The 27,109-nt window shown below is 39.0% G+C and overlaps 4 protein-coding genes across 5 annotated transcripts; 2 read left to right on the forward strand and 2 right to left on the reverse strand.

Moving 5' to 3' along the window:
- Positions 1–526: 526 nt before the first annotated feature.
- On the reverse strand, positions 527–7,393 carry LOC101168357 (kelch-like protein 10). The gene is made up of 6 exons (XM_004067376.4): positions 7,170–7,393; positions 5,481–5,650; positions 4,456–4,942; positions 2,501–3,118; positions 1,888–2,037; positions 527–915 (listed from the first exon to the last, which is right to left on the reverse strand). The coding sequence occupies exons 2-6, from the start codon at positions 5,609–5,611 to the stop codon at positions 577–579; spliced, it is 1,725 nt and encodes a 574-aa protein (XP_004067424.1). The 5' UTR covers positions 5,612–5,650; positions 7,170–7,393; the 3' UTR covers positions 527–576.
- A 388-nt stretch (positions 7,394–7,781) lies between these two features.
- On the forward strand, positions 7,782–12,626 carry cgref1 (cell growth regulator with EF-hand domain 1). Of its 2 annotated transcripts, none has more exons than XM_004067257.5 (7): positions 7,782–7,922; positions 8,262–8,355; positions 8,561–8,635; positions 9,585–9,658; positions 10,400–10,524; positions 11,578–11,676; positions 11,776–12,626. In XM_004067257.5, exons 2-7 carry the CDS (start codon positions 8,270–8,272, stop codon positions 12,058–12,060), a joined length of 744 nt encoding a protein of 247 aa, XP_004067305.1. In that variant the 5' UTR covers positions 7,782–7,922; positions 8,262–8,269; the 3' UTR covers positions 12,061–12,626. The 2 variants fall into 2 exon arrangements, with proteins under 2 accessions (XP_004067305.1, XP_004067304.1); XM_004067256.5 differs by having other exon boundaries at positions 7,812–7,981.
- Positions 12,627–14,117: 1,491 nt separating this feature from the next.
- On the forward strand, positions 14,118–18,019 carry drc8 (dynein regulatory complex subunit 8). The gene is made up of 7 exons (XM_004067258.5): positions 14,118–14,565; positions 14,683–14,752; positions 14,840–14,912; positions 15,991–16,067; positions 16,663–16,705; positions 17,650–17,716; positions 17,811–18,019. Exons 1-7 carry the CDS (start codon positions 14,541–14,543, stop codon positions 17,927–17,929), a joined length of 474 nt encoding a protein of 157 aa, XP_004067306.1. The 5' UTR covers positions 14,118–14,540; the 3' UTR covers positions 17,930–18,019.
- A 341-nt stretch (positions 18,020–18,360) lies between these two features.
- adpgk2 (ADP-dependent glucokinase 2) lies at positions 18,361–26,885 on the reverse strand. Its single transcript, XM_023953547.2, has 7 exons — positions 26,125–26,885; positions 24,952–25,111; positions 22,324–22,514; positions 22,147–22,243; positions 21,902–22,038; positions 21,515–21,651; positions 18,361–20,687 (listed from the first exon to the last, which is right to left on the reverse strand). Exons 1-7 carry the CDS (start codon positions 26,318–26,320, stop codon positions 20,124–20,126), a joined length of 1,482 nt encoding a protein of 493 aa, XP_023809315.1. The 5' UTR covers positions 26,321–26,885; the 3' UTR covers positions 18,361–20,123.
- Between the last annotated feature and the right edge of the window lie 224 nt (positions 26,886–27,109).

The raw sequence follows: 27,109 nt of genomic DNA on the forward strand, positions 1-27,109 counted from the left end.
TGTCATACATGTAACCCTTGTGCTATCCTAGGCGCTTTAACATCGGGAGTTGGGTCATCTAGACCCACTAGACAGTGTGCTAAACCTTTTTTTCCAATGATTTGTGAAACTCACTGGTGTCCATGGATTACATTAAACCTTTATCCACCTTTGTCATGGTAGGGAGAACACGTCAATGTAAGGGTGGGGTCATCTAAGATAGCACAAGGGTTAAATGTTTTTAGAGTTCAAATTTGTGTATTAAAAGGAGTAAGGGCTTTTGATAGGCAGGTAGGTGGGCTCAAACAGGTTAGTGTGAAAGTACTCCCAATTTTTGCTTTATAAACAGTAGAGTTTTTCGGGTTTATTTTGATCATTATGCAAAAGGAAAGACTGCTGCGACCCCCCACCCCAACACACACTCCCAGCCACCGTGTTTTTTTGTTCCCAAAGAATATGTTTATACAATGCTTTACCTGTATTTTAGGGACATTGTAACACCAGCAAAATTACAGCAGGACTGCTGAAAAAGGATGCACCAACTAGGTTTATTTGACATTGTGCTTTACTCTGCTTGCATTTATTTCATCCCTCCATCTACTGCATTGCAGTCGGTAGTGCTAGAAGGGGGGAAAAGGGTGTGATGTAATCCATGATGTCGTTGAGTTCTTCTACCATGCAGCAGCTCAGTGCGCTGCGGGAAACCGCCATGTCACGGGCATCAGTCCACTTGTTGGTTTGGCTGTTGTAGAACTCAACCTCCATGGTGGTGTGGTTGCCGTTGTAGCCTCCCACTACAAAGAGGCAGCTGTTGATCACTGAGATGCCAAAGTTGCTGCGAGGACACAGCATGGGCCTCACAGTTTCCCAGGCGTTGGTGTTGGGATTGTAGGCCTCAGCAGTTGCTAAGCGCTCCGTTCCACTGAAACCACCAATCTGCATGGGAAAAGAGATGGGGGAAATTAGATATTTCTCTTGTTCTAATATTTTGGGTGGATGTTTAGATTCTAATTCACATATTAAAAACATATTAGCTGTAATGCTACGTACACATTGGGCTCGCGTGGCGCATTCAAGACCCTGCAACCAGTTTTAGCATTTGGTGTTTGCACTGGACTGTCGCTACAGAATACCCCTTGTGCTATCTTAGATGACCCCACCCTTACATTGAAGTGTTATTCCTACCATGACAAAGGTGGATAAAGGTGGAAAGATTTCATGTAATTCATGGACACCAGTGAAGATCACAAATCATTGAAGAAAAAAGGTTCAGCGCACTGTCTAGTGGGTCTAGATGACCCAACTCCCAATGTTAAAGTGCCTAGGATAGCTCAAGGGTTACTAGCACATGTTCCTACAGTTGGAAGAGTGAGTACAGTGTGAAAATGTTGAACACTGCAAATCTGGCAAATTTTTTTCCAGGCTTTTTCTTTCACAGCTCTATTCTGATATATGAAAAACTTGGTGTCATACACTTCCAGCCAGGAACAAACTGCAGTTATTAATTTCTCCTCCATGATCAATTTTCAAACAGTTGGCACTTCCATGGTTTGACCCGTACGTCACGACCAAATCCAAGTCCCTGATTAGTCAAAGTTCAACTGGTTTAACTTTCAATGTGCATTCAATTTGTACATAGAACCCAAAAATGACTCAAAAACTTGCACAGTGAAGATGAGTTTTGAATATGGAAGCTCAAAGCATGAAAATGTGTGCGTTTACATAGACTTTTCTTTGGAAGTGGTCACTCAAAGCCTGGTGTCAACGTACCATAATACATTTAGTTCTTCGTGTTGACAGACACTGTTCTCAAGACTGAATACTAACAATCTTTGAAGTTGGCGATGCAAAAACATTTTCCAGGAAGAATCTTTTCCTCACAGCAAGGTAAGAAAATGAAATAATCACCGCAAATATTTGGTTTTCATAGACAGCGACTCCAACACCACTGCGCCGGCTGCTCATAGAGGCCATCATCGTCCACTGGTCAGTTCTTGGGTCATAACACTCAACTGTTGCCAGGCAATGCATCCCTGTGAAGCCTCCACAGATGTATACCTGGAAGGATGTGTAGAGAAGTTTAAAATTTGATATTTGAGCTAAATTAACTAGCTAATGTCTTAGTCACATACACTTAAGTAGGTCAACCCCCATAGGTGGCTGTGGGTTTTTGGGTTGTCCGGGCTTGTGGGGGGTTGTAGTTAGGACAGTTTGCATCTTAAGAAGAGTGCAGGTGTGTTTGCTAGTTTCCCTAAAGCTCGTGGAGCCACCTTAAGGAACCTTATGACAATGGAATTGTTGCGGTGTGGTAAGTGTATTGCGAAGATGTAGGAAGAATGGAAATTTTTCACCTGCAGACAGCCCATCTCCACCCATAAGGGTCTTTGTGACTACGGCAAAAAGTAAATAGGGCTACTGTTTGTTTACATTTTTATCTAAAATCCTTGCTGTACTTAACAATATCAAATTCAATAACCTTTTCACACCTCCTAAGTAAAGATATCATAACTTAGCCCCCTACCTTGCCATCGAAGGATACGCAACTGGCATCACTTCTTCGCTCGTGCATTGATGAAATGAATGTCCACTGGTTTCTTTTGGGGTCAAAGCGTTCAGCACTTTCAAGTCTTCGGAGTCCATTGTATCCCCCTAGTGCATAGATTAATCCATTCAACACTGTCACGCTGACGAAGCAGCGTTTTCTGTGCATTGGTGACACTTCCTGCCAGGTGTGCATCTTCAGGTCTAACTTGCTCACAGAGCTGAGCTGTGTGACTCTGTCATATCCACCAATGCAGTAAAGACACCCATTGAGGACAGCAGATCCATGGTAAGCACGGGGAGCTTCCTCTGTGAAAGTTAAGTTCACCCAGTGGTTGGTGCAGGGGTTGTATGCCTCAATGGTACTAATGGGGTTGCCATTACTCCACCCTCCTATAGCATAGATCAAGGCAGGGGGAAGTCGGGGAGGAATCAAAGGGTACCAGTGCGTGGTTTTTAGGAATTTTTGTGTGCTGTGTTGGTGGATAGCTTTTGCCGTCTTGAGGACAATCAGTCGAACGTCTTGGCTTAAATACACCAGGGGGTTTTTCATCACATTTTTGCAGATGTAGATTTCATCCATTAAAGCAAGTCTGACCTACATGGAGACAAAATAAAATGAGTTCATTTAAAATTGCAAAAGCAACATCTCAATAATTTTCCTAATGACAACGCTGACATCAGTTCAATACTCATAATTCTAACTCACAAAAGTGAACAATAAAGGCATTAAAAGTCGTCAAAGGAGTTTCTGCTCTTGGGAGTGTTCATGAATGTTGGGACATAATGTAGAATCCTGTTACTAATAGACAGATCTACCCTGGACGTTAAAGTCCATCACCCAGCTTGTTTGGGCTGACCCTGAGGGCCAGAATTGAGCAGCAGTGATATAGAATTAAAGAAAATTCACAAATAACAAAAATCTGAAACCTGGTTAAACGTTTTTGAAGAGACAAACTGCCGAAAGACTTTAGCGTAAAATGTATTTATTATTTAATATACTATTTTTCAGTAATATTCAACTCATTGCTCTCAGAATATAAAAAGTAACTAGTTAAAAAAACAACTGAAGACCTGACCATCAGTTTGTTAATGTCTAAATTACCGCAAAAAAGTATGGAACCAGGCAAACAAAGAAAAAAAAACTATTGGAATTCTGCATTCATGTGGTGTTGGGTGATTTGTTGTTTTTCTGATGTTCCTGTGTGTTTTCAGAGTAGGAGTTGGATCATTCCAACACCACATGAACGCATCATTTCGATATGTTTGCATTTTCCCTGAGGACCATCAACCTATGGTGCAACTAGCACTAAAATGTAAACAAAAGTCACAGTTTTGAAAAAAACAACAACTCCAAAATGTTCTGCTTTTAAAAAAATATTTTGATTTTCAATCAAAATTAAAGCATGTTTTCATCCAGGTTCCATGGTATTTCTGTGTCTTATGAGGTGTATTACCAAAACACTCCTAGAATGTACTCCTGCTCCCACATAGCCTCCAGCATGTAACCATCCTAGCTTGTGATCGTGTGCAGTCAAACAAAGAAATTCTCAGAGCTCTGGCTTTGCAGATTCATGTGAAGATTAAGCAAAAATAAAATAAAAAAGTTTGGTTTTGTTGTGTTTTTTTAATGTAACAAAGTTGCATTTTTTCCCAAGGTATTTTCAGTTTGCATGAAAGAATTAACAGCTCCAGTTTAGTTCAGTGAACATTACAGAGGGAATGAGTGGACGGCAGGACCAACAGACTAGAGAACATGAACATGTGCAGGAGGAAAGGATTCCCTGTATGTTAAAGGATGGTGTTTGATGCGGAAAAACCTTAATGTTTTTACATTTTTAGTAATAGTAATTGTCCATTAAACTCTTGAATTTATCAAAGCTTTCTGTGAACTACTTCAGCAAAGTAGAGCATGTGTCAAGCTAAGCTACTTACGTGTGGAAAGAGCAGAGAAATGTATTTTGCTCGTTCCTGCAGTGAATACGAGATCCATTTTAGGACAGCTTCGTACACAGTTTCTTCCTTCTTCACGAGGAGCTGATTGCACTGAATGATTTGAATGAGATGATGAACAGGGAGCAAAGGGAACTGTTTAGAGGCCACAGCCACCATCTCAAAATGTTTCAGGATGAAGGATAAAGCCTTGTGTCTCAGTTCGGGGTAGTAGTACGAGTCTGCCAACAACCAGATGCCGATGCAGTTCTCTGGCATCAGCATGCTCTCCAAAAAGTCGGAGCAGACTTGCATAAGGCCGGGTATGTCGAAGCGATCTGCCGTTACAAACAGTTCTTCAACGTTGGCTTCTGTGACAGGAACAAATCCAGTGTAACAGAACTCAATGATGAGGTTCATCGTGTCAGACGACACCTCGGTCACGTCAAAGATCCGACAGTCTGGACCTGACCAGTGAGTGAACAAATTCCTGTGAAGCAAAGTGAAAAAACAAGGACCTAAAGCTGGGAGGGGAGGACCAGTGACTACATGACAACAGAACTAAATACTTAATTTAAAAAAAGACTTTTTACATCCTTCTATAAACTTGTTTAATCCCTTTCATGGTCACAGAGAGCCTGTCACAGACGGGCGAAATCGTGGTTCACCCTGCTCTTACTTTGTACATTTTTGCAAAATTCACAACAATTTTACATGCTGCCATGTTTCTGTCTGAAAGATTTTAAAGACTGAAACCAACATGCAAGGTCAAGAAATTAAAGCTTAAAAGGACTGTCTTCTTTTTAGGAGGTCATTTATTTGAAATTGAAATTGAAATGTAAAAAAAATGTAATTTTCATGATTAGAATCCCGGATTAAAATATTTGTTCCTGCTATTTTTGTTTGCATATTTTTTTAAGAGGTTCGGGTTAGGTTATATATATTTTTCTTCCAAGAATTACCCATAGTGTTCATTTTAAAGTAAAAATACAGCAGAGTTTTTCCAGGAAATCCCATAATATTCTCACCTGAAGTATGGGCTACAGGCATACAAGATGATCTTGTGTACGTGAAATTCTGTGTCACCCACTCTAAGTACAGCATCACAGAGGTGGCGCCGTTGATAAAACATGAAGTACAACGAGTCCTCTCTACTCATCTCTGCCGGTGACCCCTGCTGGCTCTGATCTGGAGTGAACTGCACAAAGTTCAGGTGAGACAATTAATCCTACACATGCACTGCTCAGACCACATAAACCCTTCAAGTTAGTTAATTAACTAGAATAAAGAGTTTCCATTGTGATTTTCGTCTCTCCTCTTTGTACTTTATCGGACAACCATTTTTAATGTTACTGTTTTCGACGATAGGGGAACTAAAACATTGTATTGTAGCATTTATGTTAAAAACAACGTAACCATTTTCAGCTCTAATTTGTTCTGTGAAGCTGGATCAAAACTTTGATAAAAATTTAAATAATAATGTTTATTAACCAGTGGCTCTAAAATAAAATCCGTTTGTAAGGTCTATTTAGTTGAATGGTTTGTGTTTTTACTAAGGAAATGTTAAAAAAAAAAGAAAAAGAAAAAAAACTGGGGTCTTTTGGGCTCCTACATCACAGTTTGAATAAAAATTCAAATCTATTTCGAGATTTTTGCTAAACTACATACTTTTGTTCATTGTAAAACAAAATATAGTCCCTCTGTGTGGCACTAGTTATTTTAAATATGTAGTTGTCAACCATTAAAAACAAAAGACATTTGAAACATTACAAAAAAACCTTTATGAGAAAAAATTTTGTGTTTGCTCTTAACCCTTGTGCTATCCTATGAGGTCAAGATGACCATTTATGTGTTCTCCCTACCGTGATATGGTGGATAAAGGTGGAGAGGATTTCTTTTGATCCTTTTGAGGTCATGTTTTACTTCGAAGCCCATCGAGACGACTGCTGTTGTGATTTTGGGCTATACAAATTGAATTGAATTGAATTTCATGTAATCCATGGACACCAGTGAGGTTCACAAATAATTGAAGATAAAAGTTCAGCGCACTGTCTAGTGGGTCTAGATTATCGCACTCCCAATGTCAAAGTGCCTTGGATAGCACAAGGGTTAAACTGGTAACTTCTGAAGTTAGTAACACTGATCTTTTTGACCGTTGTGCACAACTATAAAAAGTACACAAGATTCTTTCAAAATAGAGGGTTACAGAGACACCTTATGGCCAAAGAGTAGAACTGCTGGGGTAAAATCTCTTAATTTCAAGATTTTTTTCCTTCCTTGTGTAAAGTAATCAGATATAAGTAAATATAAGTAGTACCATAAATACAAGTACTGCATCTTTCAACAGATGGAATGCACAAAACTGTTTATTACTTAATTCAATAAAGAAGGTTAATAAAAGGAAGAAATATGAAAAGTAGAAACAGCAGAAAATGTTTGTAATTAAAAGAGTAGTCTGGACTGAAAATACTAAGTTAAATGTACTGATGAATGAGACATTTCACAGTTAAAGTAGGCAGATTCAAAAATAAACCTTTTTTAACATTACTGCCTTGAAATGATGTGACCAGCAACAAAATGAGCGTGGAGGCATTCCCTCTATAAATGTACACTAGAACTTAAGTGTTCCAACTTTGCATCATTGTTAGGTTTATCTCACATTCAGGAGATTGAAACTGAACTTTAACACAGAACAGCTCCGTCTGAGAGCTTCTTACCCCGCCTGTGGTGGGTGTCGGTGAGGACGTGGCGCACGACGCAAACCGGGACAAACGAGCGCCAATCCACCAGTAGGAAGTTAGCTTCCGATTTGAAAAACGTTACAGGAAAATCTATTCAACTCATTCAACTTGGTTGGTCCAATAAAAACATCTGCTGTACAAAGGCAGTTGAATGTGTCTGTACAGTACATTGGAAGAACTTTTAAACAGCAACAAACAACATTTATTGTTTTATGAAAATGTTCTAATTTGTGAGAAATGCGCACAGTTTAATTTTTGGGGGGTAAAAATTATTATTTTATGGGCATAAAAAGTTGCCTGTTTTCTGTGCACGGCTTAGTATTTTGTGGTCACAAATAGTAGGAAGTGATGATAGTAAAATACTTGTTTGTGCACAAAAAATGCTAATTTGTGAACACAAGTGGCTCATTTAGACAGACAGTTTCAAACCGTCTTTCTCACAAGACCTGTTTTATTGTGAATAATAGTTTTTCCCTTAACTGCAGAATCAGAACAAAGTAAAAATCGGACGCCAACTTCAGCCTCGTCGCAAACGCGCTAGCTCGCTTTACTTCCACGTGGAACCTGTCATTTGACCCAAAAATCTCCATGGCAACAAGAACGCAGCCCATACTGCGCAGTGCAGACCGGGAAGCGTGGCGTTGAGCTCCGCGACAATCCTGCAGTCATGAGTCCATTATGACCGGTTGCGTCCAACGCCCGTGAACGTCTACACTGCGAACACTAAAGGTATGCTCGTTTTCTCCACCAGGACATCCCGGTTAGAGCACATCTGCGACAACGTCAAGGTAAATCCAGCGCAGGAATATTTTTGCGATAGAAAGGGAACAGAAGTGGTGTTTAAAGGATCTGTGTGGGTGCCCAGCTGTCAGAGCATCGGTGCTGGGGGAGCTCATTGTCTGCTGTGAAAGGAGGCGATGGTGCTGCGGTGCCAGGAGCCTGCACACATAAGACAAGAGGAGGAAAACAAAGCTGCTGAAGGCTTTAGAAAAACATCCCTCTGCTGGTGAAACTTGATCTCAAGAGACTTGTGTTTACTTTTGATGATGTGGCCTGTTTGTCCTTCAGGTGCACAGATGGATTTCCATCCTGTCCGGCTGCTGCAATGGGTCCTGTCTGTCTTCCTGCTCTTGAGCCCAGGCAGCTCAGCTCCAGGGCAAATGTAAGCTCACCTTCCTACCACGATGATGCTCATCTTCTCACATTTGTACCCTCAACAAACAAATTCTGGTCTTCATAGAAGACACTTAGTGGATATTTTCATTTAAATAAATAAACATGAGATTAAATAAACACACCCGTGTTCATGATAATCTTTCCAGCTGATGGATGGAATAGGGCTCATATTGATGTGTTTATCTTCACAGTGTGGAACCGGTGGAGAGTCAGCTCCCTCCTGGAACTTTACTTAATCCTTTTGGCTCCAGAGAGGAGGAACACAGGTGAGTGGCTGCTGAATGATGCCCTTTAACCTGTTCTTATAAAACACTAAATTTGTTTTTCTTGCCATTCCTAAGTAATCATTACAGTAATAATGGAAGTGTGTAGAGAAGAAATCTGGAAGGACCTTTAAAGATGCATCAAGTTTTATACTGTTCAGTGGCCATGTTGAGTATTTTGGATTCATATCCACCCCATCTTTTCAGTGTTTTATGCATTTGTACAGCCAGACAGTTGCTGCAGCAGTCAACCACAGCTGATCTCAGGGAGAACGCCATGCTGGAGAACCAAGCTTACTATTATCTCAAACTATAATGACATGTTGAATGGATTTGAAGTGGTTAGCTTGGCTTCTCATCAGATTTTCTTTGACTCAAAGTAGAAGCAATGAGGCTGATTTTTGTTTCATTTCTTGCGAGGACTTTACAGAATCCCACTTCAGGACTGGAGAACATTTTAAAAATTGAAATAAGAACACCAAATATGATCTTTAACAAAACCCATAAGAGTATTCTACATTTCCATATATGTTGGTCATTATTCTTTTTAGTCTTTAGTGTTTAATGGTAATATTGTCAGACTTCAGTCAGCACACAGACTGAGTCAGTAGCTACAATCTTGTCTCTCTTGAACTTTGGTTGCTCTTGTACTATAAAACTGTTGGGAATTTTATACAGACACATTTCTCTGAACTTTGACTCTTCCTAATGTTTCTTTCTTTTATGTTTCTTATTTAAAGCAAGCCATTATTTCACAATAAAGTTAATGTTTCACTTTAAATGGAGAACAAATAAGAAACAAATTCTTTTGACTGTAGCTTCTTCCTCAATCCTCAATGCTCTCTCTTGGTCACATGCGTGTAAGATTTGGATTAATCTACAGAATTTTCTGTTTGATACTTTTAAGATTTTTTTTTTGTAAAAATAAAAACCGTGCTGTGTGTCGCCACAGATTGTTGCAGAGTTACATTCAGCCTATTCTGAAAAACCACCAAGGAGGACCAGAGATCACTTCCTGGGAACAAGGTACTCTGTTTATTCTAATGCAGAGCTGAGAGATAATTGTTTATTTGTTTTCCCAAAAGTGTACAGTTGACATTTATTTCCCATTCAATCACTTTGACAAAAATGTTAAAAAGCAGCTCATTTTTCAACCTTGATTTATTTTTGTTGTTTTGTCAGTGCTAACTAAAACAGATCCTTTTGAGTTGTGGCAGCTTGACTTGCATCTAAAGAGCTGATCGCATGTTTAAGAGAAAATGCTGGAGTTTCAATCACAACCCTTAAGAGATAATTATATTAAGAAATAATAATTTTAACAACCAATAAACATGTTAAAAACCTGCAGAAGATGAGCTTAGATCACAATACAGAAGGTAACTTTTCACATAAGTCGTTTTAGCTTCTGGAAGGATGAAAAATGTGTCATAAATAGAAGATTTTTGTTTCTTGACTCTAGTTTATAACTGTTCATCATTTAAACCTCACAGCCTTCAGATGAATACGTTGATCTCTTATAACAAGCAAACCTCATGACTTCTTGTAGGAGACAACAGTTGGGTTCCTTATATGGTCATATGTACTATGGCCTCCATATTGCATCTCAATTCCAGCAAAGTAAAAATTGTTCAGGTTCGTGGGTTTTCAGACGACAAAACTGCTCCATGCTTTCATCACCAAAGCTCAGAGATTGTGTTTTTTTTTTTTTTAAAGTGTCAGATGAGTTTGGCATCCAGCGTCTCTCATAGTGTTCTTTTTTTGCTTCAGAGGTTTTCTTCCTGTTCCGTCTGTATGACTTTGATCGCAGTGGGTTCTTGGATGGTTTGGAGATGATGAAGCTGCTCTCTGACTACAGCAAACATCATTCAGGTCAAGCGGATGCCAGCGAGCTGGTGAGCTGGAGTGACTTTGTGTAAATCAGGGGTCTGCAACCTTTAACCCTATAATAGAACCATTTGGTCCAGTTTCTTGAACGCCAATGAGAGCCACAAAGTCCCTCTGCACTGTTTAGAACAGGGGTGTCAAACTCATTTTCACTGAGGGCCACATCAGCATAGTGGCTGTCCTCAAAGGGCCAGATATAACTTATACATGTAACTAAATGTAATGAAAAATAAATGTAAATACTCCTTAATGTTAAATAACTCATCATTTATTTATTATAACTTTTTAAAGTGACAATTACAGTTGCATAGAAAACATATGTTTGCTTGTTATTCTAGCATAAATCCTTTTGAGTTTTGTAAGCTTATTAAAACCCACATAACTCCATTAATGAAGGATCAAACTGAAAAAGAAATTTGACACATGTAAAAAAATACACTTGATTTATGTTTTTGTGACCATTAAATTTTAGATAGTGATAAAAATTGAATTGTAAAAGTTTTATAATTTTTTGTATATCATTTCTTACTTTTGACACCAGCACAAACAAGTTCCATTCAAAATAAAATACATCCTTTATTAAATAAGATCCTTCTGCGGCAGCAGATTTATTTGAATAAAAAATGTAAGAAAGTCAATCAAACATGAACTTTTCTATCATTATGACTTTGGTGAACTTTCATCCTTTCTCTCCTTTTACTATTAAATATAAACATCACAACATCCAATTTTAAAAAGCCTATGTGAGCTTTAAAATGATTCTAATAACAAACGCCTCTCACGAAACCTTTTCCCATCATTATTTTAAAAATCTAAAAATAAATGAAATAAACTATATTAACTAAAACAAATCAATCACAACTACAAAAAAATATTTTTATTCAAATCGTTAGCATTTTTCTTCAAAGCCAAAGAGCCACAATGGAGGGATAAAGGAGCCTTATGTGGGTACGGAACCTCAGGTTGTGGACCCCTGGATTAGTTGGTGTTTTAGAGCTGTCATTGTATTTGGGTGTAGTTTCCTTTCTGACCACATATTTGCATCCCTTTGGGTGGTTTAGATAGTGTCTACGGTGGATTTCTTACTCCAGACTCAGGATTTGAACCATGATGGGCTGCTGGACCCCTCTGAGTTGCTGTCTCCACTCACTCACACACAGGTACTTCCAGATCAACACACATTTTGTTTTGGTTTTTAAAATGATACACCATTTTGTTTGTTTTGGCAATGACTTTATATGACACTTGCTACCTCAAAGGGCTCACAGATCAACCAGATACCTCAAACGAAGCAGGAGGTGGTTGTGGAGAACAGGCAATCAGCCATCATCACAGAGGAGCAAAATGCAGGAGCAGTGGACAACAAACAGCAAGAGGATCCTCGGGAAGACTTTCACCCTCAAGAGGAGGAAATACAAAATCAGGAAACACAGGCGGACAAAGACATACAACAAATAGATAAATATAATCAACAACAAATTGAGGACGCCCCTGTAGAAGAACAGGAAGGAGTCCCTGTACACCAGGGACAACCAGAAATATGAAACTCTATGAAAATGTTCTTCTTGGGAAGATTTCCTCCTCCCTTATCCCAAAAAAAGGGCTTTATTGGTTCTGAGGACTCACTGTCCACTCTAAGCTGTCAAACGTGTGCCAGACAATGAAAAGTCATCTTTTGCTTTCCATGCATGATGTTGTTCCTATAACTTTTAATTTCTAAAAGTTAAAACACCCCACAGGAGCATTGAAATCTATCATTATCATTATTGCACATTTTCTGGTAAGATTTGATGCTTTATTTATTCATCATTTGTCTCACTAGTAAATCTCTGGTCATACTTTTCATACACGGTGTTTTCACTGTGCAGTACACAACAGTAGTTTCCTAATCATTACTACATTTTGATGATAACTTGTCTCGGTAATATCCAGCATAAATGCAGCCAGAATGCACTGTAGTCTCTGCATGCCTTCAAGCATCTGTAAGGAATCTACTCAGGTGATATTTATACTGATGTGCTTTTCCTGATTCAATGTGTGGCACAAAAATTCATGTTTCCCTTGATAAAATGATAATAGACTTCAAAGAATAAATAAAAAAATGAAATCAGATTGCCCCAATAATATATTCATTCATTCATTCATTCATTCATTCATTCATTCATTCATTCATTCATCTTCTAATCCATTTGTTCCCTTTTGGGGTAACAGGGCTGCCTGAGCCTATCCCGACTGTAATAATACAATTTTACTAAATATCCAGTGGGGCAAAAAAGTATTTATTCAGCCACCAATAGTGCAAGTTCTCCCACTTAAAAAGATAAGAGAGGCCTGTAATTTTCTTCATAGATATACCTAAACTATGAGAGACAAAATAAAATAAAAAATTCTGAAAAATCCCAGTCTGATTTTCAAAGAACTTATTTGTAAATTATGGTGTATAGTAAGTATTTGGTCAACAACCCAAGTTCAACTCAATACTTTGTTATACATATACCTTTGTTGGCAGTGACAGCAGGCAAATGTTTTCTGTAGGTCTTCACAAGGTTTTCACAAACCGTTGCTGGTATTTTGGAATGTTCCTCCATGCAGATCTCCTCTAGAGCCGGGATGTTTTGGGGCTGTCGCTGGGCAAAACAGACTTTCAACTCCCTCCAAAGAATTTCTATGAGGTTGAGATCTGGAGACTGGCAAGGCCACTCCAGGACCTTGAAATGCTTCTTAAAAAGTCATTCTTTTGTTACCCAGGCAGTATGTTTGGAGTCGTTGTCATCCTGAAAGACCCAGCCATGTTTCATCTTCATTGCCTTTGTTTATGGAAGGAGGTTTTCACTCAAAATCTGACAATGCATGGCCTCATTAAAATTTTCCTTTACACGGATCAGCAGTACCTTTGCTGAGAAACAGCCCCAAATCATGAGGTTTCCACCCCCATGCTTTACAGCAGGTACGGTGTTCTTTGGATGCAACTCAGTATTCTTTCTCCTCCAAACACGACGAGTATCGATCTTACCAAAAAGTTTTATTTATTTCATCTGACCATAGGACATTCTCCCAGTCCTCTTCTGAATAATCTTATCATCTTAATTCTCTCTAGCAAACATGTACTGTCTTTAGCAAGGGGATATGTCTGGGACTGCAGGATTTGAGTCCCTGGCGGCGTAGTGTGTTACAGATGTAGTCTTTGTTACTTTAGTCCCAGCTCTCTGCACGTCATTCACTAGGTCTAATTGTGTGGTTGTGTGGTTGTGTATTTTTGCTCATTGTGATCATTCCGACCCCACGGGGGGAGAACATCTTCCAGGGAGCCCCAGAGGGAGGTAGATTATCAGTGGTCTTGTATGTCTTCCATTTCCTAATAATTGCTCCCACAGTTGATTTCTTCACAGCAAGCTGCTTACCTTTAGCGGATTCAGTCTTCCCAGCCTGGTGCAGGTCAACATTTTTGTTTCTGGTGTCCTTAGACAGCTTAAGGTTGTGTACTGGTGTATTTTCTATAGACAAGCATACATTTTCAGACAACCATCAAACAGGTGCCAGTAATTAAGGTGACGAGTGGCAGACAGAGGATCCTCTTACAGAAGAAGTTCCAGGTCTATGAGAGCCAGAAATCTTGCCTGTTTGTAGGTGACCAAATTCTTATTTTCCACCATAATTTGAGAAAAAAGTTCTTTAAAAGTCAGACGCTGTGATTTCCTGGAATTGTTTTCTTATTATGTCTCTCATAGTTGAGGTATAATGACAAGTACAGGCCTTTCTCATCTTTTTAAGTAGTAAAACTTTGGCACCATTGGTGACTGACTAAATACTTTTTTGCCCCACTGTAAGCTTTTTCAGATAAAGTTTTAGACTTGATGAGTTGGAAAAATTATTTATCCAATATGCAAACAGATATCATTATAGGTCATTAAGTGTCTCAGAATTAATTAGGTTATTAAGGAAACAGTACATTTTTTTTGTTGGTAAAAGAATATTAAGTAGGGTGTCACTCGGTTGCTAAGCAACACGACAACACCAGGCAGACATGGCGGAAGCCGGTGAAACAGCAGGTCAGTCAGAGTTTCTTTACTGGTTTAAAATTTGTTTAGTTTTTGTTATTACAATTCATTTATTTTTTTCAATATATAAATTAGATGAATACAGTCTATTTGTGCTTTGGTTATCAGAAATCCAGAGGAAAATCCGCGCAGCCTTTCACGTGTTTGACCACAAAGCTGACAACACCGTGGACGTCCGGTGAGCTTTAAAGATCCCAAACTTATTTCATTAACTCAAACAAGTCAAGAGTAACTCAGCGCCCACTCCGAAAATGTTGTTTTGCAGTGAGGTCAGCACCATCATCTATTCGCTGGGATGTTTCCCCACCAAAGCAGACATCCATCGCTTCGTGGATGAGGTCAGTAAGTTCCGCCCTCCTCGCAGGCGGGCAAAATAGTGTGCCATTTGCTTCTTCTAGACCTTCCTACAAGTACAACAAACTTTTACTTTGAAATTTCTTTTCTTTTTTTTTTTTTTGCGCATCTCTCCGTGCGCTTTTTTTTCTCTCCATCTGTTTCTGTCCATATCTGGACAGCTGGAGCCTTCACCCCCTTCTTGTACCTCCTCATTCAGGAGCGTTTGGCCATCATTGGAGCAGCAAATATAGGATGATTAGGTGTCGCGTGGTCTGACTGTAACGTCGTATCGCTGATTTTACAGAAAATATATGTTGACCCGCAGAATCAACTTAAGAGCTAATTTTTTTTTGATTCAGCCGCTTTTGTATCAATTCTTTATTCTCTGTTGCATTGTTTTAACCTAAAAACTTTAGTGCGTGCCGAATCCTTGTTTTACGCGCTTTGCGCATGTTGATCATTGCGCAGCAGCAGTCCAAGAGAATCACAAAAATAAATAAAAATAAGCATTGATGAAAAGCACGGACCGTCTATTTGCGCAACTTCTCACTCTTTTAGTCAGTCAGGCCTTGATTTCAGGCTTATTTGCTGTATTGCCACGGTTGGTACAATGACTTCAGTAGTGTAATTTATTTTATATAAAAAAGATGTAAAAACGAAAGATAAAACATTTAAATGACTGTTGAAAGGGCCTCACACACTTATGTGCCCAGGGCCCCCCCTGCAGTTTAATTTTGCCTCATATAGATTGTTGTAATATATTTTAAAGCCACATTTTGCCACACCTTCAAAATAGTCAGCATATAAATAGCATTCAATTCTTTAACAATAGTTAGAACTGAAGAATCTACTGGCAGAAATGTCTTCCGGATAAACCTTAAAAGTCCAGTTACCCTGAAGAACTGTGTCATCCTGCCATAACATTTATGATTGAAAAATCTTCACAGATGTAAAACACCACATTCAGAACATTTAAAAAATACATATAAATTTGTTATAATTACATTTGATTAACTCTGATTAACTCTCTTGTTTTGTAACATCTTTCAGAACTTTTGTCACAAAATTCTGTTCACACAGGTGGAGGAGGACAATATGGGATATGTTCACTTGGACAAGTTCCTACCAGTCATGACCAAAGTAATAATGGAGAACAAGTAAGAAAGTTCTGCTTTCTACATTATTTTCCAGTCACATTTTAAATTCATTCAACTTTTTTTGTCTGCTTCAGAAAAGAAAAAACAGTGGAAAAACACACTCATGTTAGCCTTTCTGTACAGCTGACACAATTTTTTTATGATGATAAATAAAACTGTCATTTATCACCTAGCATGCTGCAGATAATGTACTAGAGAGACCCAATGGCAAGGCGGTTCAGACTTTACTAAAAACACTGTAAACAAAAAAATATGTGATCTCCTTCAATACGAGATTTGGAAACATCTTCTTGTGCTGTTGGGTTGAATAAATTCAACATTTGAACCCACTTTTCATTGTATGTGGTGTTGTATTGCATGAGCAACTTGGAGTTTGACACCTTTATCTGAGAGCAACTGATCCCCTCATTATCACTCCTCAGCATTCAGCATTGCATGGTCAATGACTCTGCCTCAAAAAGATCTTCATTACACTATAGTTGCCATGCCATTACATTCTGAGACTAACTGGGACCTCCTGTTTACTTTGGAAAATTGTGCAAAGCTCTATTTGTAAACGGGAAAAATAATCTTTATTTTTAATTCTGTTTGTTAGGTTTCCTCCCATTCCTGAAGAGCATTTGCGTCAGGCGTTTGAGGTGAGAGGACACCCAGTTTCACTGTATCGCCAAGACCCATAGTTCACGATCTCCGTCCACTAAGGGGAATGACAGTCTCACGTCTTTGTCTGATGACTGCACATAACTTTCTTCAGCTTTACCTGCAGCCACAGTAAAGGAAAGAAAATTAATGGTAAAACTTCCTTAAGGCCCTGGTAAAGTTTGCATGTTCCCCTGGTGATTGCTTTGTTTCCCTGGGCACTCCAGCTTCCTCCCAAAGTCCAAAAACATGCTTCACAGGATAATTGAAGATTCAATTATCCTGTGTCAAAGCTGGGTAGGCTCCCGTGATCCCAACTGGGAATAGCAGGATTAGAAGATGGATGGAAAGTATGGTTGAGTTTTTACTTGAGATCTCTGTTGGTAGATTGTATCCTACCTCACGTCACCACAGACTATAAAACCTCAAAGGATTCCTGAGGCAGCAACGATCACATTTTATTTGACCTGCATTTTAAAAGAGTTCCAGCATCGTTTTCATGTCTAATCATCCATAATTGTTACTGTGTATTTCCTGAAATAATGTAAGTCACGATTCACTTGGTTAACTCTTCAAGTTTCCATTAAAGCTAATTTTCATTAACCTACCTATTACATAAATGTTTTAAACTGAAGAAATGTGAAACTTTAATCTTCAAATGACATTTGTCTTCTTCCCCAAGAGGACACGCTGTAAACCTTTTCTTCTTTAGAACATGTTTTTTTCAGTTCTCGCGCATTTTCAGGGATGCAAGGCAAAGTGATTCCGTGGTTCCTGTGACTGACGTGTTTCTTGATTTTTCTATTTAATCGAGAATACAAACTTTTGTTAAAATTGATATACTGTATTATAAACCTCAAGGAGATAATTTAACATTGAGCATAATGTTACCTTATTACCTTGCTTCAATGTTCATTAAACCAGAAATGCATTATGATTCCAGGTTTTAGACAAAGACAGGAGGGGATACATGGAACCACAAGAGCTCGCAAAATACATGAAAAGTGAAGGTAAAGCAGAAGCTTTGAAGTAGTTTGTGAGCTGGAAAACAACAAATTAATGGATCAATGTTTAATATTTTCATTCAATGCTTGTGTTCAACAGGTGAGGCCTTCAGTCAGGAAGAGACCAATGAAATGCTGACAGCACTGGTTGATGAAAAAAAGAACCTTATCTGCTACAAGGAGTTAATCAATCAGCTGACCATTGACCCCGACACGTAGGCAGTCATTCCTCATTTCTCAGCATATCTGCTGAAAAACAGTGTGTTTGGGCCAAAATACAAATAAATATTAATTTTTGTTTTTTCTGTATTGCTGTCAAACTTCAGAAATTATTCAAAATGTTTATTTTTAACAGATCTTGGAAGTTTAAATTGATTTGAAAGGTTAAAAAGAGGGCCATGATGAATTAACAAGTTCCAAAAATAGAGAAGCAAACGTTTAAAGAGATGTAGAAATAATGATAGGGATTAAATTTGCAACGAAGATGGAAACTCTGTGGCTTGTGTGCAACAGAACGTGAAGCTTAGGTTGAAAGAAAAAAAAACTAAACTTTGTAATCAAAATGCAAAGATTGGTGTTAAAATGATGACATTTTCTTCAATAACAGAGTTCTAGCAGAATGGAACAAAAAACAAAAAAAAAGCAGTGACTTTTGCTGAGCATAGCACTTTATCTGAGGTGATTTTCATGATTAACATGATTCCAACATTTACAAGACCGTCAGAAAACAGGGGTTATTTGATGTACAGGAAAGTCTGAGAAGTCTAGTAACAAATTCCAGCAAATCCCTCTATGTTCATGATTTTAGTGTACAGTACAATTTAATGTCAAAATAAACACAAATCTAATAACCGTTTAAGACCAGAGAGCTCAAGAGATAAAACATACGTCTACTGGGACAGGTTTTATCGTTTGGGTTTCAAACAGAAACAAACAGAATAAGGCTCAAATAGCTTGCAGATGCAGTCTTTATGAGGGCACAATTATTTAAGGAAAAAATGGTCAACTTGACTATTGTAGTTCTGGAAACAGGCCCAACTGGATTGATGATGGAATGTTTATTTGTATAAAGAGGGGGAGGCACAGTTGAAATGTGCTAAAGTCAGCATTTAAATACAGATTTGAAACAAAATCAATCAAAAAAGAATCACAGTTGTAAAAAAAAAAAAAGTCAGATAAGCACAACAGTTCTGTTGCAAAGGAGATTCAATTGTAAATAAGACGACTCAAGTGTGGCCTGGTGGAACATGGAAATATGGAGATCCAGGCGGATCTCCATGTTTCACAAAGATTCAAGAGTCAAATGATGACTTCAAGTAAAAATGACAGAAAAGCAGCCCGTTTTCCAGCAAATCCAACTAAATGTTCATTTCAGGTGAAAAACTGACAAAAGGGAAAGAAGTCAGAGTGAGAGAGCAGCTGACGGAAAATTGAATAAACAATGACATCAGAATCAGCTCCCTGCAGTGGTCTCTCTGCATTATTGCACACAACTTCAACGCAGAGATTTACACCCAACACTAACACGCCCACAATATTATGCACACGCTTCACATATAGCAGGAAAAACAGGAAATTTCCACCATGTTCCTCCTTTCTTTCAGAGAAAGGGCTCAAGATCAGGAAAGAGGATGATCTTTAGGTCAAAGCGTTCTGATCAGTTGAAGCTTAGTGGGATTCAAAAAAGAACAAGCTCATAGATAAATGAGGTCAAAGGGTTGTTCAAAACCTGATATGCATGACGCCAAGAAACACTGGATTCAGTCATTTCTGAGGCCTTGTTGCATAGCTGCAGCCCACGTTTAAAGAGTGGGAGGATAATTGATCTCAAAGGAGAAGTTGTGCAAAAATTACTAAAAAAGAAAACCACACACACACACAAAAAGAACCACACAGGGCACATGTTGGCCCAATAAAACAACCTATAACTTGTGCCCAATGTTACCCCAAACCTCAGCCCTCCTTTATATCATCCTGACCAAAGTTTACATTTTTAAGGTGTCAGAGAAATATAAAAAGATAAGCTATGAAAATCAAAAAGTCTAAAGGTGGAAAGCAGTGACCCGGCAAACATGCTGGATCAATTTAATCGTTTTACATTTTCATATCATTGATTTTTTAATTTAGGTTTTTAGCTGAGCAGCAAATGTGTATTTTCCATTGACTGTCCTCCATCCTACATACATTTGAGACTGAAAAGATGGTGGCTTCACTCCATCACCAATTACTGCTAACCATCAATGGACTTTTCTCACCTGTAAGAAGTTTCTATTATTGACAGGTTGGACCATCAGCTGCAGAAGTAACAGATTCATCAGTACCCAAAGTCGGAAGTGAGCCACACTTTGATCAAGTTACCAGGGTCACATGGTTTGCCAACATTGATTAAACAGAAAAAACCCTATTTCCTTTTTTAAATCTGTAAGACCAGGCCAGCAGCAGAGACGTTGTCTCCTCCACCTGCAGTCTGGTAAACCTCGGTACACACCAGCACTGGGGCCACACAAATCTCATAGTCGTCCTCATCCCAACAGCTTACGGGCCTGTTCTCCTGCAAAGGGATGCGCTGGCTTCCTTCTCGTTGGCTGACGGAGAACGAGTCGTCCATGATGAGCCTCGCCTTGCTGGGGTCGATGTCATTGGAGCCGCAGACGTGGCGGTTAGCTGTGAGCGAGGCCTTTGCCGTGGCTGACATGGTGTTTTTCCATTTGGAGTCCCGTGTCACGATCATGGCCTGGAAGGCCAGCGTGTGCACGTGGAGGCGGGTCAACGGCTTACCCCTCCTTTTAGCACCCTTTGCGTCACTTTCCGTACTGGCGTCTTTGTAGCGTTGGTTGAGAATTCGATACACCTCCCTCATCTGGTCGAGGACCGTGGCGACACGAGGGTTTGGATCCGACAGCACTGTGATGTTGGAGCCTTTGAGGAGGCTGAGGAGATTTGGAAGTTCCTGTTCATTCATTCCTAAGGAGTCTGCCTGGAAAAGCACAGAGAAGACAAACTGTCAAACTGGAATTATTCAAAGATACATTCTAAACTACTGAATTGACTGTTTTTAAAAGAGAACCAAAACAATAAAATCAGAATTTAATGCACATCACACAGGAGGGACATGTTTGGAGCATCACTTTGCAGTCAGGAATGGCCATTTTGTTTCATATTTTAAAATGAAATTATATTTATACAAGTTAACTTCATGAGGTGACACTTTTATTTTGGCATTTGAAAATCACAGATCCAACGGAGGCAGTCGGACGCATTCCAAAAGACGACATCTGTTTCCAGAAACAGGACTAAGCAGGCAGGAAGACGTCTGGTCCGTTTAATCAGAGAATCCAACTCATTTTTGAAAAAAATAAATAAAACTGAAGCACCAAGTGGAGAGTCTGTATGAGATCTGCTAGAAAAGTCCTGAGGAATGCAGAGCTCTCAGACTGAAACAAGCCCAAAGGAACTTGAAGCTCCACTGAAGACTGATTAAAATGATTAATTATGACTTCATTGTTTAAAGGAAGAAGAAACATTTTTACACATTTAAAGGTTTGGCAAGCACGACTGCTCATAAAAAATGTGTTTAAAGGACCAAACAGGAAGTGGTTAATATTCAAATATAGGGAAATCTCACCTTTTTTTAATGCGACTGTTTGCAAATGTAGATAAATAGTTTGCCCAAACACACCAAACTCAGTTCCCAGTTTTCCTCTGACCTATTTACTGCACTGTGTTGTTTGTTCTCTGCACTTTCATGAGTAACAACAAGACATTTGATCACATTTGTGGCTAAAAAGATCCTGTCATACATACGTGGGAGACGACATAGTGCAGAAGGTCTTCCATTATACTTTCTTCAACAAAGCTGGCCATCTCAAAATGAATGCCGATTTGAGGAGAGGAAGAGGAGAGCAGGTCTGACAAACGAGAAAGGAGAGCATCTCTCTCACCTGGAATAAAAAAAACCACAACCACAAAGTTTTTACAAACTCAGAAAAAAAATGGAGGAAAGACAGATAAGAAGAAGAGAAGATGAAGCAAGAGAAAAGAAAAGCTTGAATACAAAGAGGGACGCTTTTAACAGAAATAATCAACCAGAGATAACAGATGAGAACAGGGGGTAGAAGTGACAGAAAGCTTAACTAAAGGGACACAGACAAAATAAAACCAACATACAGATGTGGCGGCCGTTTGACTGACCTGACTGGAATGGAAAGTTATCCATCATTTGCAGGCCACCCACCACCAACAGATCTGGTTTAAAGTCTTTGAGTTTCTTAGCAAACTCTTCCATAGAGGACAAATAGGGGTTCCGGTTATCACTGTGAATTATGTATCTACAAAAAACACAAACATCAGCTGAGTTAAAAGCAAAGAAATGCCTTTGTACACACTATAGAGGTTCAAGAGTATATTGTTTCTGACTTTAAATCAAAACAAAAGACCTGTTGGCTCTGCGTGACGTATAACGGCCCCAGCTAGATCCAGCTGAATACTCCAGGATCAAATGAATGTCTGGCTCTTCTAGAACTTCACCAGCCACTGGAAAGAACAAAGACAAAAGAGTAAAACGGGACTTGGTTCCATCATCCCAGGCTGTGGCAAAGAATTGTGTGATGTACCTGTGATGTGCTCGGGAAGGACGTCAACGAAATCGGTGCTGTAACTTCCCCCGAGCAATACATCACATCCCTCATTTGCCATGCGACCAGCCATGACTGGAGCGTTTCCACCTACAGCCCATCTGTTCCCGGGTAGGTCCCGAGCGCTGTCCACCAGCTCACTGAAGAGGGTTTCATTCAGCATAAAGCGCCTAAGGGAGGCAGTGAAATTAAAAAAGAGAATGAAGCAATGTTTACTAATGACATCAAGTCTCTTTTTATCAGAGTAAATTCCAACATCACATTAGAGCTTCAAGTGTCACCTTTCAAGGAACATTATCCACGTATCAACTGCAACACCGTCCATCCTGGACGTTTTCTTTGATTTATTGCTCGACATAAACCAAAACATAAACCAAACAGATGGCTAAAAATGTGACTAAATAACTACACTTCACACCCTGCAACAAATTGGGAGTGTCAAACACAAAAAAATGGTAGTGCAGCGGGGGCTGACGCGTCCTGTTGAATGGGTGAAATGCCCATAAAAAAATAAATAAAAAGAAAATCACATACTTAGGACTCAGGAGTGGGATAACTAATGAGATTTTAAAGTGTTAGCTTGGTCCTTCAGTGTACAGATAAACACAGAGATTGCTTATGCTGACATGGAGGACTTCCAACGCTCATTTCAAGTTTATAGTTTTAGTTTATAAAATTGCAGTACAGTATTTCGTCCTCTAGATATTTATTAATCCTTGAAGTACGCAGCTTCAGCATTCATCTTATAAAAAATGTATTTTTCACAGAATCAGAACTGTATGCCAGCTTCCTATCAGGCGTGGTTGAGATCTGTGGTACAGCTCATGACTGGTTCAGATCATATCTGGCAGACAGAGCTGTGATTGTGAGCTTATCTGGATTTACATCTGCCACAGCACCTCTGTCTTGTGGGGTTCCTCAGGGCTCAATTTTAGGACCTCTTCTCTTTTCCTTATACCTCCCTCCACTGGGTTCCATCATAAGAACATGGAGCATCCTTGCATTGTTATGCTGATGATAGTCAGTTATATGTTCCCATTAACAAGAAAGGTTCCTCTATAACACCACTCCTGTCCTGTCTACATGACATCAAAGGTTGGATGGCCTTAAGCTTTTTGAGTTTTAACAACCAAAAAAAAAAGAGGTGATTTGGTCCAAGCGGCTCTGTGTGACCCGCCCAAGGTGGATTTAAGTAAAGCTGGGTTTTAAAATGGATAGAGATTCATCAGCTCAATGGTAAAGACCAGCTTCTTCCAGCTGAGGCAGTTAACAGAGATGAAGCCATTTTTATCCCAACGACATTTTGAGACATTAATCCATGCCTTCATCACATCCCCGGTTGGATTACTGTAACTAACTTTATTTTGGGGTCAGCCAGTCATCCCTCTCATGTCTGCAGCTCGTTCAAAAAGCTGCTGCTCGTTTTTACTGGGACCCCTTCACACCAGTTCTGGCTTCCCGTCACTGGCTGCCTGTTCATTTTAGAGTTTTTAAATCTTTGAGTGGACTTGCTGAGCTTCCCTCTCCATACACTCCAGCCCAGTGTCTCAGGTCAGCTCATCAGCTTTTCCTTGAGGACTAAAAGGAAGTGTAGGGGGAACAAACCTTTTCCATCTGTGCTCCGAAACTTTGGAATGCTTTGCCACTAAATATTAGACAAGTGTCTTCCCTGTCCATTTTTAAAACACGACTTAAGACTCATTTTAATAGCCAAGCTTTTAGTCATATTTAATATTTTACTGTTATTTTACACTCAAGTTTTATTTTTTCTACTCTGAATGTTTTCATTTGTTTTTACCTTCTTGCTCTCATTTGTTTGGCTTTTATGTTTTTATTCACTTATTTATTAAACCCGTTTTAATTTTGTTTAACTTTTATTGTGCAATTTTGTTCAATTTTAATTGTGTTTAAGCACTTTATAAATAAAGTTGATTAATTGCTATTCAGTTAGAAGGAATAACTAGCTACTCTGAGGGATGCGTGCACAATATTCAAACTATTTTTAAACAATTAGGAGTTTATGCAATTTCTTTTTGTTGTTGTTACAAATGTTCCAGTTAAAAAAAGTTTCACAGAAAGCTCAAATATCTCTCTGGTTGAGCTCATGCATGTCCAAATCCCAAAGCTTTACAAAAACGATAATCCAACAATTCCAAAACAAAATAATATAACAGAAATTGAGTAACAATAAATTCATGATGAACAACTTCAGAAATGGCAAATACGCTGATTTAAAAATAACTTATTTAACGTTAGTTACAATCAGCTGTCTGTGCTGTCTTTTCCTCATAATTTGCATGATGAATTTACCTGAATTTCTCTTCTCACAGTGTATAGTCCACTACAACTGAAAGCTTATTGATCAGCCTACACAGATCGATGAACCTATAGATAAGTTTGAGACAATAAATAGATATAGCACAGACTAAAAAAACTGTAATTCCTGGACTATGATTGATTGAATTCAGATAAATAATAATCACTAAGTCAGTGTGACAGGAGAAGCACAACATGAGCCATTTTTTGTGGACCACTGTACTAAGAACACATAAATAAAACACACTGATGGGGTAAAAAAACCATCATTATCTATCGGTCATCACTTACTCTGCCGCTGCTCCTGGTGCAAAGAAGTAGGCAAAGCTTTGAGCCAGCTGTTCAGCATTTTCTAGGTAGTCATAATGCACTGGGCTTTCTGTGTTAGAGATGCCTATCTTTTTTAAAAATGACACACCATCTACAAGCAGGTCCACACAACCCCCAAAACCTGTGGAGAAAAGAAAAAAAAAAGCTGTTATTTGATGACGGCGCACCCAGCAGAAAACAAAGGGTTTTTATTTAAGCCCTAGAAAGATACAGAGCTGCAGTTTAACCAGTTAAGTTAGGAAATATTTATATTTGTTTCAAAGAGTTTTAGGAACTGAAGAACTAGAAACAGCAGCTGTGACATTTGTTTGAAGATCATAAGGCGAGCTCAGAAACAACTGTAACAACATTAGTCATGGAGGCAGAACAAGTCCTACCAGAAACAGAATAAATACAAGTTTCACTTTATTTATAAAAAACGAATTTAAAAAGGGAAAGAAAAAAAACACCCATTCTGCGTATTAACGCCTTTTAAATAAACAACAGTATTAAAGTATACTGCAGTTATACAGACGTACAATGTTAATACACATAGTTGTGTTTAAAGTAAAAGACCTGCAAAACTTTAGCTTGAGTTTTCATTATTTTGAATCATTTCTATGCTTTAAATAATAGATTAAAAAGCCATAAATTGTTAAAGAGAGTTGTATCACAGTCCAAAGAGATCACATTTGGGGATTTAATGAAGGCAGCTGTCCTTTTAGATCTTCATGGAGGATCACATCCCATAACATGTTCCTGTGGTATAAAGTACATCAGCACTGACATGTGATGACTGTGTATCCATCATCACCTCCCTGTACATCCCTGTTTGGCTAGCATATCACACTACACTCAACCACAGCGCTTAGATCGCCATGTTTTCTCCTAAGTCAGCTGTTCTCACGAACAGACAGTGCCATCGGACTGCTGGCTGCTCCTGTTGCTACTTTACTCTCAATTATTCTTCATATCTACAGTCTGTTCGGCGGAAAAATACCTAGAGTTACATTTAATTGATTAAATGCAGACGGTTTATCGGGGGTAAAAAATAATAATCACATTTTTGGATTCCCAAGACACAGTTAATACCCAACAACGTCCACGTTAAGCCTCTGTAAATGAGTTTATGCTAGCAAGCTAGCTCGCACCTACCAATTGCCACTTTGGGTCTGGCGACGTTGTTCACGCCGACTTTCTTTTCAGCTTGCAGCAGGGAGGACAGGACGGTGTCCAACCGGTCGTCCAGAACCGCATTATGAGGCGAACGGAACCACACGGCAAACAGAACCACAAACAGGGAAACAAAAGAACCATATTTCATCCAAGACACTCTGCCACCCCCCTCCATGGTTCACTGCCGTTGATTAAGGTGGCTGTGGTGGTGGAGCGAACCTGCGCCTACCGCCCTAGCTGCAAAGAAAATATCAAATTTCTCGTTGCTCTTGTTGTAAAGGAAGTTCACGTCAATAACAATGACATGAACGTTTCCAGGAAGTCCGGGAACCGCGTTTAGGTTTTCGAAGAAAGGTACTCTACTTCTTTAGGAAATGGGACAAATGTAACGGTTGATCATTTTAATTTTGACTGGAATTTTATAGGTAGACTTCTTTCTAAGTCCACCTGAATAGTATAAATAGGCTGTGTTTTATTTGGCATTGTAATAGTTGGAAATTGTTGCAGTTAGGTCTACTACTACTCTAGATGTTTTTATTCACAAAACCAAATGTTTGAAGAACAAACTGTCAATATTTTTTTTCTAGAAATAGCCATGTTTTTTTTGTTTAATTCCATGAATTTATGTAAGGGGAAACGGCATGAAACCGCTTAAAATTCTAATATATTTTAAAATTGAACGAAACTTGTTAAAGAATAAGAGCAGTTCCGCCTCCTGTAGCGCTGCAGTAGCACCTCCAGAACAGCAGAGGGCAGGGTCACTTTAAGGCCACGTTTCCGGTGACAAGAGCAGCACGTAATGAGTTATATCACTAGAGTAGACACGCCCACTTCAGAAGCCTGGCCGAAGGTGGCGGAGCGCGACGCCATCTTGGTGAGGTCGACGACGCCCATATGACATTGATTTCTATTGATTTTAGTGGTGTCTAAGTAGCTTTTATAAACTGTATATATTTTTAGATTT

This window comes from Oryzias latipes, chromosome 3 (genome assembly GCF_053564925.1).
Source record: "Oryzias latipes strain Hd-rR chromosome 3, Olatipes_Hd-rR_3.1".
Lineage (NCBI taxonomy): Eukaryota > Metazoa > Chordata > Actinopteri > Beloniformes > Adrianichthyidae > Oryzias > Oryzias latipes.

Excerpts from the sequence above, each read along its gene's own strand:
- LOC101168357 (XM_004067376.4), bottom strand. The coding sequence starts at position 5,611 with ATGAGTAGAGAGGACTCGTTGTACTTCATGTTTTATCAACGGCGCCAC. Across the intron at positions 3,119-4,455 it reads TTTCTCTGCTCTTTCCACAC|GTCAGACTTGCTTTAATGGA; the intron begins GTAAGTAGCTTA and ends GTCTCCATGTAG. Across the intron at positions 2,038-2,500 it reads GCGTATCCTTCGATGGCAAG|GTATACATCTGTGGAGGCTT; the intron begins GTAGGGGGCTAA and ends ACATCCTTCCAG.
- cgref1 (XM_004067257.5), top strand. The coding sequence starts at position 8,270 with ATGGATTTCCATCCTGTCCGGCTGCTGCAATGGGTCCTGTCTGTCTTC. Across the intron at positions 9,659-10,399 it reads GATCACTTCCTGGGAACAAG|AGGTTTTCTTCCTGTTCCGT; the intron begins GTACTCTGTTTA and ends TTTTTGCTTCAG. Across the intron at positions 10,525-11,577 it reads AAGCGGATGCCAGCGAGCTG|ATAGTGTCTACGGTGGATTT; the intron begins GTGAGCTGGAGT and ends TGGGTGGTTTAG.
- drc8 (XM_004067258.5), top strand. The coding sequence starts at position 14,541 with ATGGCGGAAGCCGGTGAAACAGCAG. Across the intron at positions 14,566-14,682 it reads GGAAGCCGGTGAAACAGCAG|AAATCCAGAGGAAAATCCGC; the intron begins GTCAGTCAGAGT and ends TTTGGTTATCAG. Across the intron at positions 17,717-17,810 it reads AAAATACATGAAAAGTGAAG|GTGAGGCCTTCAGTCAGGAA; the intron begins GTAAAGCAGAAG and ends TGTGTTCAACAG.
- adpgk2 (XM_023953547.2), bottom strand. The coding sequence starts at position 26,320 with ATGGAGGGGGGTGGCAGAGTGTCTTGGATGAAATATGGTTCTTTTGTT. Across the intron at positions 22,244-22,323 it reads CCTTCCCGAGCACATCACAG|TGGCTGGTGAAGTTCTAGAA; the intron begins GTACATCACACA and ends TGTTCTTTCCAG. Across the intron at positions 21,652-21,901 it reads TAACTTTCCATTCCAGTCAG|GTGAGAGAGATGCTCTCCTT; the intron begins GTCAGTCAAACG and ends TTTTTATTCCAG.